The sequence below is a fragment of the Carassius auratus genome, chromosome 26 (genome assembly GCF_003368295.1).
Source record: "Carassius auratus strain Wakin chromosome 26, ASM336829v1, whole genome shotgun sequence".
In the NCBI taxonomy this organism is placed as follows: domain Eukaryota; kingdom Metazoa; phylum Chordata; class Actinopteri; order Cypriniformes; family Cyprinidae; genus Carassius; species Carassius auratus.
The window spans coordinates 15,724,920-15,737,347 of NC_039268.1; the positions used below are offsets into that span (position 1 = coordinate 15,724,920).

General features: G+C 42.8%; 2 protein-coding genes across 3 annotated transcripts; both read right to left on the bottom strand.

Moving 5' to 3' along the window:
- Positions 1–340: 340 nt before the first annotated feature.
- Positions 341–4,327, bottom strand: toporsa (topoisomerase I binding, arginine/serine-rich a). Of its 2 annotated transcripts, XM_026204436.1 has the most exons (3): positions 4,120–4,327; positions 3,935–4,000; positions 341–3,305 (listed from the first exon to the last, which is right to left on the bottom strand). In XM_026204436.1, exon 3 carries the CDS (start codon positions 3,300–3,302, stop codon positions 687–689), a length of 2,616 nt encoding a protein of 871 aa, XP_026060221.1. In that variant the 5' UTR covers positions 3,303–3,305; positions 3,935–4,000; positions 4,120–4,327; the 3' UTR covers positions 341–686. The 2 variants fall into 2 exon arrangements, with proteins under 2 accessions (XP_026060221.1, XP_026060220.1); XM_026204435.1 differs by having other exon boundaries at positions 3,935–4,327.
- Positions 4,328–4,911: 584 nt separating this feature from the next.
- Positions 4,912–6,398, bottom strand: ndufb6 (NADH:ubiquinone oxidoreductase subunit B). Its single transcript, XM_026204439.1, has 4 exons — positions 6,106–6,398; positions 5,846–5,938; positions 5,198–5,242; positions 4,912–5,083 (listed from the first exon to the last, which is right to left on the bottom strand). The coding sequence occupies exons 1-4, from the start codon at positions 6,283–6,285 to the stop codon at positions 5,012–5,014; spliced, it is 390 nt and encodes a 129-aa protein (XP_026060224.1). The 5' UTR covers positions 6,286–6,398; the 3' UTR covers positions 4,912–5,011.
- Positions 6,399–12,428: the final 6,030 nt, after the last annotated feature.

Here is a 12,428-nt window from a genome sequence, read left to right on the forward strand (position 1 = left end):
TTTTTCAACATGGATCATGTGTACTTTTTCTTATTGCAGTTTACATTCGTTTACCTATAAAAATAGTTTGGACAGTATGGTGTGCACTATAGAAATCATCATAAAAAGAATATTAAAAAAATAAATTTAAAGATAAAGTTTCAGTGTATTTTCTAAAATTGTTTTAGAAATCTGAGGATATACACTTAGTTCATGTGTCATAAACTGTTAAAGTTACACAAAAATGAATAATGAATGCCTGCATGAAACTGCTTTCAGACTATTTGAAGAAAACACATAGGAATACAATGTGTACTCAAAAGAACACATTATGAAAGAATGCATTCAATAAAAAGGACACTTTTATGATCCGTTTCAATTTATTTGACATAGCCAAATAAAAAAGGAACACTAAACTTTGAAAATTGATGACTGTTAATTTTGCTTGTATAGGAGAGTTTGAAATGAAATACATTTTTAAATAAATCACAAATGCTAATGTTTCTTTAAAAAAAAGAAAAAAAAAGAAAAAAGAAAAGAAAAAGAAACCCCAAATCAAATTTACATTTCAAACCCATCCTTTTTGTATTTTTAAAACACTGAAAATACATGTTGGCATTACAACAATAGTCCTTTGTCAATCATTATTTGCCACAAATTGAAAAGTTCAATTACACTGAACATACCATCTCACAAAGACATTGCCATTAATCTGACTGGGTCTGATTCCCTGCATCACCCACAGAACTACATCCAGTTCTAGCAGTTGACACTTGCTCCATGTCTAGGAATCTGGACATAAACGGCTGAGTTTCTGTAGCACTGTTTGCTATTGGGACTATGGAACCAGCTGCACAGATATTACTGGTTGAGGGTTCACTGGGGTCAGCACTGTCACTGTCACTAGTAATTGTAATGAGAACAGGGCTGTTTTTTCCCACCCTCTCCTCACCATTATGTCTCCTGCTCTTCCGCTTGTGTTTCTTCTTCTTCTTGCGATGTTTTCGACTGTGACCCTCAGATTTGTCATCTCTGCTTGGACTTCTGCTTTTCCTCTTGAACTTTTTGTGATGCCCCTTGTATTTCTTTTTTGCATTATCTTTAACAGAATCAGTACATGATTTGCTAGAGGGTTCCTCGTGATGCTTTGTTTTGTATTTCTTTTTCCTGCCATGCTCATCATGTCGTGATGTCTGATGTGAAGAGCTACTCCTGTGCTGACGGTTGGTGGAGCTAGACTTTATTCTAGATCTGCTCCTTGAGCGACTCCTGTGCTGACGGTTGGTGGAGCTAGACTTTATTCTAGATCTGCTCCTTGAGCGACTCCTGTGCTGACGGTTGGTGGAGCTAGACTTTATTCTAGATCTGCTCCTTGAGCGACTCCTGTGCTGACGGTTGGTGGAGCTAGACTTTATTCTAGATCTGCTCCTTGAGCGACTCCTGTGCTGACGGTTGGTGGAGCTAGACTTTATTCTAGATCTGCTCCTTGAGCGACTCCTGTGCTGACGGTTGGTGGAGCTAGACTTTATTCTAGATCTGCTCCTTGAGCGACTCCTGTGCTGACGGTTGGAGGAGCTAGACTTGATTCCAGATCTGCTCCTTGAGCAACTTCTTCTGTCCTGGCAGTCCCTGCTCTGCCTTCTACTATGCGATTTAGAACAAGAGCGATCATGTACACTTCTGTAGCTGGTGTAGGATGAGCGTGTATAACATCTCCTTGTGCTATCTCTTTGACTGTAATGGCTATATGAATGGCAATAAGATGAGGTGTGGTGACTTGTCTCTTTTTCTCGTTTCCACTTATGCTTGCTCTCTTTAGACAAAGGCTGTTTCTTGCTTCGAGAGGAGGAGTGTGTCCTGTTGCTGTGCGAGGATCCTTCTCTAGATCCAGACCCCTTTTCATAATGCCCTTTGCCATATTTATCTTCTTTTCTTGCGTGACTAGAGGTGTCACTGGGAGACAAATCAGACTCTGAATTAAATCGAATGTGCAGGGGGTTCTGAGGGCTTTGTTGCTCTGTATTCAGCTCAGAATGCTCTGAATCAGATGAAAGCTGGACCAGTTCTGGAGTCCTTTCTGATGCTGGCTTCACATAGCCGATAATAAAACAGTCATCATCACTGCCAGCAGAATGCTCCTCTTCCAATGCAATAGTGCCAGTATTTGCTGGATGGTCTTGATGTGGCACAGCATCAACAGACACTACTGCTTCCCCTACACTACTATCAGAATCCGAGTCCCTCACAGGGAAAGGTAATACTTGAGATGGCTCTGAGGAGTAGGATGGCCCTGGGGTCTCATCATCCCATGCTGTTTGGCTTAAGGTCAGACTAGGAGTGGCATAATCCTGGGATCCAGATACTAAAGAATCACTTTCATCCTCAGAGATGGCGATCACAGAGGCTTCCGAACTACTACCTTCTCCAGAAGGCCGAGGCAAGTCATAAACTGCACGCTGGTCATATGCCTCCATGTTGAATGGGGACTGAGCAAAACTAAGAAACTCATGTAGGAAGTGCTCTGTGTGGGATAGCAAGAAGGGTCGAAGTTCGTGTACAACAGCCTGGTCGTCCAAGTTATGTTGAGTGATCAAAGTCATGATGATGTGCTGCACTATGTTGACAAGGGAACCATGAGTGCCATACAGAACAGTCAGCTCTCGTCTCAACCAAGGCACAAGCCTGTGGAGACAAGCTGGATTTCTTCTGAAGAACTCTGCAGAAGTCTGCCTGCTACGACCGCCATCCTGAATGCTCTGGACTCGCACACCTCTTCTGTACAAGGCTCTTCTGAATTTAACCATTTCTTGTTCGTGAAGACTTTGCACAGTTCTTCCATCTCTGTCTCTTCTTTGTCTTACTGCCAAGCTCCTTAACATGCTGTGGAGATCTCGGTTGTGCCGCTGTTGAAGAGATCCCCTCAGGCTCTCAAATATGACCCCATGGTCAGGAGGAGGAGACGTTCTCCTCTGTGCTGGTCTGTGGTTGCCTGTAAGCGTGGTGCGATACCTGAATCTTTGCCCTGCCATGTTGCCAAATGAGCCATTTTCAGTTGGTCGCAGGTCCAACCTCTTGTAGTTATCTTCAGACTTAATAGTGTGATAAATTGAATTAAATGGCTGTTTGCACAAAGGGCATTCTGCTTTGTTCTTCAACCACTCACAGATGCAACAGAAGCAAAACTTATGTAAGCACACATCCAGATATGATATGTTTTTGAAATGATCCAGGCATATTGGGCACTTTGATTCTGGAGATGCTCCTTTTGATACAGTGTTTAACACAACACCTGACAGGCGCTCCTTCATCTGTGGTGATGCCATTATCTGATTGAAGAAATATTTGAATTATTAGGCTGCTTGCATTTGCTTCATGTATACATTTGACAAAGTATTTAAGTTTAAATATCATAAAAAACTAAAAGAATACAAATAAATTAAAATAATAAGAATTAATTGAAACTCATTTTTAATGTTTTAAGGGGGATGAAGTCTAAAAACGTCAAGGTGATACACATGTCCTGATATGAAAATAAGGAAAAGGTTTCATTAAAAGCAAACCATATTCCATAAACCATAAATAGCATAATCTTTTTATTATTTCTTAGGGGGGAAAGTATTATTTTAACAAAACAGCTTCAGTGTTTATTAATATATGAATAACTTTTGTCCGCCAAATCATTACGATATGATTCAATAAGGTCACATAAATGGTAGCCTATTTATGTGATCGTATTTACTCGTATTATTAGTTTTTCCCATTAATAATAAACTAATGTCTCACAAGAAATAACATAATATTGGCATTTACCATTTTTAAGAAATATAAACAAACCTATACTGTCACATTAGCTTTTGTGTTTATTTAAGCTGTAAAAACACTTCTATAAAAATCTGACAGAAAATAAAAACGAAGAAAAATCTGAAAAACTTTAAAAATGATGTTTTAAACTTACTCTTATATGTATTTGTTGAAACTTTCGAAGTAACTAGATTCTCTGAATTCCGCTGGGAGCACCTCGCTTAAATATTCGAAACAAACAAAAGAGCATTATGACTTCAACCGTTTAATACTTGTAGTAACATTACTGTTTAACAGAATCCACAAAAACACGTTGACCCTCTAGATAATGTAACTTACTGCCTAACAAACCAGCGCCGTTTTAAAGATCAATAAACGGTAAACATGAAACATGTCATGCATTATATCTTACGCATTATTACTACAACTTAACAGCTGCAAATATTTTTAAAAGCGCTTAATAACGACCAAAAAAGGTACAATAACGCTCAGTCCGTCTACAAGCAATGTTGGTCATCATGACGTAACAAAACATGAAAATTGCGGAAGTGAAATCCTGTCAAACTTTCAGAATTTCCTGTTTTTAATATCAAAATAAAAGTCCTTGAACTATATGCGAGAAACGTCAAAATTAGTTTTGCAATTTTAAATCGTTAATGATGTATCAGAGAAGCCTCTTCTTCTAGTCGTCGTTTATGCTTTTCATTTCATTATTTCAAAATACTTAAAAATTCACAGTCAAATATGAGATGTGTTGACTGAATAGCAACGACAAAGCTTGAGGAACATTTAAGAAAATATTTTCATTTAGTATCCAAACAAAGACTTCAGTAGTTTACTGCTTTTTGGATTCCCCCCTTATTATTGTCTTTGTCTTATTGGACATTTAAAGCATTAAACTGTGTTATGCAATAACAACTATCAAAGAATCGGTGTTGTCAATAATGTCACAATTGGCACTTTGTTGTGTTTTTAATTAAAACACTCTTAATTAAGACTTTTTAATTAAGACTCTTCTTTCATGTGAGATGTGTGGAATAAAAAAGGAATTAAATAAACTCAATTATATGGATCTCAGAATGTACCCAAAAGGGTGTGAAACTGTCATTCAAAGTCACAGAACAGGCATACAGAATCTGTATAGTAAATTTTATTGACATGGTATTCACACAAATATGTTTTTACAACCAGTGCTGACAAGTATGTCTATACTGAATATACACTGGCGTCTTCAATGATGACCATGACTGTCTGCTTCAGGAAGATCCGGGACAACTTCTCCTGTTTCCAAAATGGTGTCTCCCTGGAAAAAACACACACACACAAAGATGTGCAAGAGAAAATATGAATCATGAATGATGATTTTATAACTTTTGATTATTAGTGCAATAATACTATTTGGACCAATTATACTTACAGGAAACAGTCTGGGTTTAAGAGCAACAATCCCATATGGCATTTTCTGTGGAAACAAGAAATATCTATTTAAACTTTACAATGATCAGCCAAAGCACAAAGATATTTAGTGTTAAATCTGCAACCTTTGCACACACAATACAAGTCTTTATGAAAACATTTAGATTAAATTTATTAAATGTAACAACAACAAAAAAAATCTGAAATTTTTTCAAATAAGACATCAAAAGTCATAGAGGCTATATATATATATATACATACATACATATACATATACATATATATATATATATATATATATATAAAATAATAATATTGCATAACTTTTTATTTCACAAAACAATGAGCATCTTCAAGTCAAACCAATCATTCTGTACTGCTCTGGAGAGTGAGTTATTATTATTATAAAAAATATATACTTTTAATATGTATGTAAATGGGATTTCAGTTTGATATGCATGTAATGTAGTGGATATTCAAAAAAAAAAAAAAAACAATGAAATCTTATTAAAGCTTTTACCCTCATATTTTTAACCTCTATAGTGACTCGGACTTCCGTATCGTTTTAGGACAGGGCACAGATTACAGTTCTGCTCGATGAAAGCACTGTAACTGTAGGTGAAACAGTATAACAGCACCATGAACTTACACTGACGTGGTACTTCACGTAGTAATGCACGATCCAGGCTGGGATCAGAATCCGCGTGACAGCAAAAACACTGGCATTGTAGGCTTTAAATGTCTGGTTCATCCGCAAGAAGATAAGACAAAATTGGATGTTATATTACTATTGTGCTCTTACAAAGCTCTCAATCATATATATATATATATATATATATATATATATATATATATATATATATATATATATATATATATATATATAGTTCCTATTTGGCATAAACTTACGTATAGTCTCCAGAGTGTCTTGGGCTGCAGAAATCCAGTCCAGAATCGCTCGATGCGGCCGAGTGTTTTGGGTTCAACGACGGGTTCTCGAGGACTAAGCTCCTGGTCTTTGAGCCACTGCCGCCGAAGCTTTGTTAACTGCTCAAAGCGGAGTTTTTCATCCGCTGTGTACCCAGTCATACTGATTTCTTCTTATTTCACAAATAAATCCGAATTTACAATGACATCTAAAGAGGACAAACCTCCCAGAGTGCAAAGCGGACTCAGGAACATCAACATAAATATCGGGGATTTACACAGCGACACCTACAGATCTGGAGTCAAAGAACTATTGTGATGATTCGCACCACTGCCACACGAGGTCGTGCGTTGTTAAAAACTGCATGTGCACTTTCTTCGATAGAAGAGCTCAAGGTTTTTTGATTAGCACTTAGCATAGCAATACTAGGCCCTACTGTTAGAGTGGAAAGTGTATGGTTCAAAAGTAGTAATTGTTTGCTTACATATAAATTGAAAATATTTCACTAAAACACATTTTACCAGTGCCAAATGTCTATATTTTCACTATATGCTGCATTTCAGGTCACACCTCAGTAAGTTAGAATGCTGGAAAATTTTCTATGAAGAAAACAAAAATGTATGTAGGCTACTTCTTTATGATATTCTGAATATCAAACCTCCTTGTGGCAGGTTTATGGTTTTCTGTTCTTTGTTGCACAAGCTTCTATGGATTTAATTTTAGTGGTCATCTGTTGAAATAAATATACAAGTGCGCTAGTGTCTGTGTCCGTGGCCATGGAAAAATGTATATTTACAATAACAACAATTATACTTAGTCATATAAAATGTCTCCAACAGAGAAATGGATCGACATCTGTCAGCTATTTGAACAAACACTTTATTTGGATAATCTACCATGTCTTGATCATCAGCGGGCGACACTGTTTTCAGGCTAATCAGATCAAAGTAAACGAAATTCTGCAAATCCTTAGAAATAGAAAATATATATAATTATTATAATTGTTTCCATGTATGGGCTTTTTTGCCTTTATTTTGATAGAGCAGTAGAAAGAGATGAAACAGAAAGAAGAAAGGGAAACAGGATCAATAAACGACCTCAAGAGATGCAGCTTTGCAATGGAAGCACTACCCACATATTGTTTATAATTAATTAATTAATAATTTAGAAACTTGGTATAGGCACTTTCGTCTAATTTTAATTGATAACGGACACTCTCACTCCAAGGTAAAGGTCAGCTTATTTCTTTCATTAGAATAGATTTGGGTTATTTAAGCTTTCCATCACTTCCTCAGCAATGAATCCACTGCAGTGAATGTGTGCCATCTGAATGAGTCCAAACAGCTGATAAAAACATCATAATAATACATAAATCTAGTAATCCACACAAATCGTCTAAGGTTACGTATGTAACCCCGGTTCCTCGAAGGAACGAGATGCTGCGTCGAGAACGTTTGGGGAACGCATCCAGCGTGACGTCTCTGAATAACATGTATAATCAGTCCAAAGGAAGGGCGAGACGTCATAGACGGGTGACGTCAGAGACCAAAAAGCATAAAAGCATGAGCGGCAAAGCCGGATATCAGCCTCAAAGGATGAAGCAAGCACCAGCCAGAGATGCCGGAAGTGTGGCACTGCGACGCAGCGTCTCGTTCCTTCGAGGAACCAGGGTTACATACGTAACCTTAGACATTCCTCTTCAGGAACTCGAGCTGCGTCAAGAACGTTTGGGGAACGAGAATACCCACGCCGCCAGAATTTCCAATCTCTGCCTCGTGTGGAAGAGCACAGCTAAAGCAAGAGAAGGATAGGAGCCTGACAGAAATCGGGGACAACCCGTCCAATGCATAACTTTAGAAGGAAGTGAGTCTTGACCACCAGGACGGGAGATCAGAGGACTCGAGGCTTAGGGCAGCATCCTGATCACCGCTTAGCATAAGCTTCTTCTGGCCAGAGGCCTCAGCCTCAGCGCACCATGGAGGAAACATGTAACCAGAGGGTTTCTGCTCACTGACTGGCCACCAATAGGGGCGTGGTAGGCCACCATGGCCGCCACGTAGACCTTCAGGGTGGAGTGGGTCAACCCTGCGGAGAGCCTGCAGGAACTCCAGCACTGTACCATCCGGGCAGTTAACTGGGTTGAGCTGGCGGTCTCCGCACCAAGAAGTGAAAAGCTTCTACTTCAAGGCATACAGTTTCCTCATTGAGGGAGCTCTGGATTGGAGAACAGTCTTACAACCTCGGTTGAGAGACCGGAAGCTAAGAGTTGTGCCTCCTCAGAGACAACACCTACAGCCTCTAAGCTCCATTAAGATGCACAGGAATGTGAACTGCTCTGAGCGAGAGGAATTCGTCCTGGGCCCACACAAGGATCCGGTATGCTAGTTGTATGAACGGCGTGAGTGCAGACCTCCTTGATGGTTGATGTAAGAGACACCGCTGTGTTGTCGGTGCGCACCAACACATGGTGACCTCTTAGGTCTGGGAGAAAATAACGAAGTGCACAAAGCATGGCCAGCATCTCCAGGCAGTTGATGTGCCATGTCAGATGGCGACCACTCCACAGACCACAGGGTAGGGTGGCCACTCATGACGGCACCCCAGCCGGTGAGGGACGCGTCCGTCGCTAACATACCGCGGTGACAAGGAGCTCCCAGCACCGGGCCCTGGGACAAGAACCAAGACTTCCTCCACATATCCAAGGCACGTAGGCAGTGCCGCGTGACCCTTAGCATGCGAAGTGGGTTTCCCCTCAGGGAGAACCCCTTGGTCTTGAGCAACCACTGTAGGGGTCTCATGTACAGCAGGCCAATAGTATTCACGTTGGACGCAGCTGCCATCAGACCCAGCAATCTCCGTGACTGCTTGACAGTGAGTGACCAGCCTTCTCTCACTCTCGCGACTGCAGTGAGGATCGACTCGATCCAAGCAGGTGACATACGTGCCTGCATCATGGTCGAATCCCACACCATGCCCAGATAAGTGGTTCTCTGACCTCGGTGCCAAACCGCCATCTGCTCAGATTCAGCTGATATCAACTAATCATCAATGTGGTTGAGTCGGGAAAGTGTGGGGTGAGAGTGCAAGGCCAGTGAAAGATCCTTATTGGTAGGCTTTTGCCCCCAAAAGCAAACCTCAGGAACTTCCAATGAAGAAGGATGGAGATAAGTGCATCTTTTGATAGATCGTGACACACCAGTCCTCGGACTTGGCCTGTGCAGGCGTGCTAAACTTCAGTCCCCTGACTGAGAGGTTCAAAAAGCACAGATCTAGAAAAGGACACAACAGTGTCGGAACAGTGAAGTACCGGCTGTAGGACCCGGACTCTGCAACCAATGGAGGGACCACCTCGATGGTCTCCATCCTCAGAGAGAGTCTACTTCTGTTCCATTACCAGAGCCTGCTTGGGGCCCACCAGAACTGGATTCTATGGCCTCTCACTACAGTGTGCAGGACCCACTGAGACACATTTAGCAGTAGTTTTCATGCTGCTACATAGTCTACTAAGGGAATCAGCCTCTCAACACTGATCTCTGGTTGCATCAGCACAATTAGCTCGGTGCCCTGAAGCGGCGTACCGGCAGGAGACGACCGAACTAGCTGCTCTGGAAACCTCCCAGGAGGTCGCGAGCCTCTTAGCACTGCTACGTTTCCGGGCAGTAACTGAGAGAAGCGCTCGCTGGAGACCGCTGCGCCCTGGAACACCGGCAGGGTTGGCAGATCGATCTCCTGATGGCACTGAGGAGAGACGGGCCCTTTGTAATGCGGTGTACACCGCTCTTCCCCAGAGGGGCCTGCCCTCCGAGGTCCTGAGCCACAGCATCAGGACTCTCGTAGCTGAAGTCTCCTAAAAACGACGGTCCTCAGACCCACATCGTCTGCTAGGAAGACTAGACCAGAGCCCGCTTGGGGCAGGACCCCGTGAAGTACACTTGACAGGGGCTCCCACACCGCCATGTGACCTCCTAAGGGAACCAGTCTCGCGAGACTGGCCTCTGGTGCGCCTAGAGCCACTAGCTTGGTGCCCTGAAGTGGTGGACCAGCAGGGGACGACCGTACTAGCTGCTCTAGAGACCTCCGTAGAGGTAGCGAGCCTCTCAGCACTGCTAAGTTTCCGGGCGGTAACTGAGAGAAGCACTCGCCGGAGATCGCTGCGCCCTGGAACACCGCAGGGTTGGCAGAACGATCTCCTGAGGGAACTGAGTAATGCGGTGTACACCACTCTTCCCAGAGGGAGCTGGCCCTCAAAACGTCCTAGGCGTCAGGACGTTATGATGAAGGCTATCCAGCGAAAACAACGGTCCGTAGAACTGCTTTCCACTAGAAGCCTTCGGCCTGGGAGCGCCACTTTGACTCTAGCGTCTGCAGAGTACAAAAGTGACACCCCCGGCGCATTGCCTCGGCAGCACTCATGTCTTAATTTTATGCTACTCAGTCACACAAACAACATCAATCTCCTCAGAGAAAGATGGATGCTGCAGCAAGCTGTCTCAGAGGGCGAAGAAACTGCATCGCTGGTTTCCAAGCCTCGAGAATGAGCTCTAGATCTATTGAACATGGGCGGAGATAGGAGGAGCCGTCTCCAACCCGTTTGCCAGATCATGTGCGATTCCCGCTATCGTAGTCGATGCCGTGCCTCAGCAACAGCGCGACCGCAACTGCAAGATCGCATGCATGGACACACTCCTCAGAGCATGCCCGGCGAGAGCGGAGCGCTTAACAGTGAGAAAAGCACAGTCAGCCCCCCGAGAGCTGACTGCGCAAGCTCCACTCTTCATTAATGCTGCTTATGTTAATATTAGGCATAATATGCTTGTGTAACTGGTGCTTGTGTGACTGGTGCTTGTGTAACTGGCGAACTCATCGACGCCTTTCCACATCAATCTCCTCAGAGAAAGACAGGCAGCGCCGTCGCATCCTCTCATCGGGAGAAAGTACCGCAAATGCGGGCTTCCGACCACCGAGAGCGGGCGCCGGATCTGGTGGCTAAGAAAGAAGATAGGGACGCCTCTGCGAAAGCGGGACTGGCACCGCGAGAAACGCCAGTGAAAGCTCTCTCCTTAAAGAGAGCTTTCTGAGAGTGAAGCAAAGGCTCGCATCGCAGCCGTCAACTCCCTCGAGAGCTGACACTGCGCGCTTCACTCTCAAGCAGACAACACATGAGCAGCGTGTGTCCCTACCCATTTTTTTTTTTGGCAGGGAAAAACACACAGCCTGAGCGCTGCCTGCTCTCGCCCAAAACTTCTCTTGATTGAAGCTTTGACAATGGAGTTTATCAGTGGACAAATGGCACTAAATAAGACTCACAAACAGATAGCGACTGACACACACAAACACAGAGCGCTTGCTGAAGACACAAGGCTGATATCCGCCTTTGCCGCTCATGCTTTTATGCTTCCTGGTCTCTGACGTCACCCGCCTATGACGTCTCGCCCTTACTTTGGACTGATTATACATGTTATTCAGGGACGTCATGCTGGACGCGTTCCCCAAATGTTCTTGGCGCAGCGTCTCATTCCTGAAGAGGAACCAGTCATTTATTTAACAACCTGTAAAGTGAAAAGCTGCATGTTTAGATTCATCAGTGTTCAATGTTCAAATGTCAGCTTGTCTGAATCTGGAAAGCAGTATACACAGATCAAACAAGGGGGCAGAAGTGGCCTAATGGTGAGAGTTGGACTTGTAACCCAAAGGCCACAGGTTTGAGTCTTGGTGCCGGCAGGAGTTGTAGGTGGGAGGGAGTGAATGAACAGCGCTCTCTTCGACCCTCAATACCCATGGCTGAAGTGCCCTTGAGCAAGGCACTGAACCCCCAGTTTCTCCCCAGGTGCTGGTTATATAATTAGAATATCATCAAGAAGTTGACTTATTTCACTAATTCCATTCCAAAATTTAAACTTGTATATTATATTCATTCATTACACACAGACTGGTATATTTAAAATGTTTATTTCTTTTAATTTTTGATGATTATAACTAACAACTAAAGAAAATCCCAAATTCAGGATCTCAAAAATTAGAATATTGTGAAAAGTTCAATATTGAAGACACCTGGTGCCACACTCTGATCAGCTAATTAACTCAAAACACCTGCAAAGGCCACTTGTGGTCACTCAGTCTAGTTCTGTAGGCTACACAATCACTGGGAAGACTGCTGACTTGACAGTTGTCCAAAAGACGACCATTGACACCTTGCACAAGGAGGGCAGGACACAAAAGGCCATTGCAAAAGAGGCTGGATGTTCAAAGAGCTCTGTGTCCAAGCACATTAATAGAGAGACGAAGGGAAGGAAAAGATGTGGTA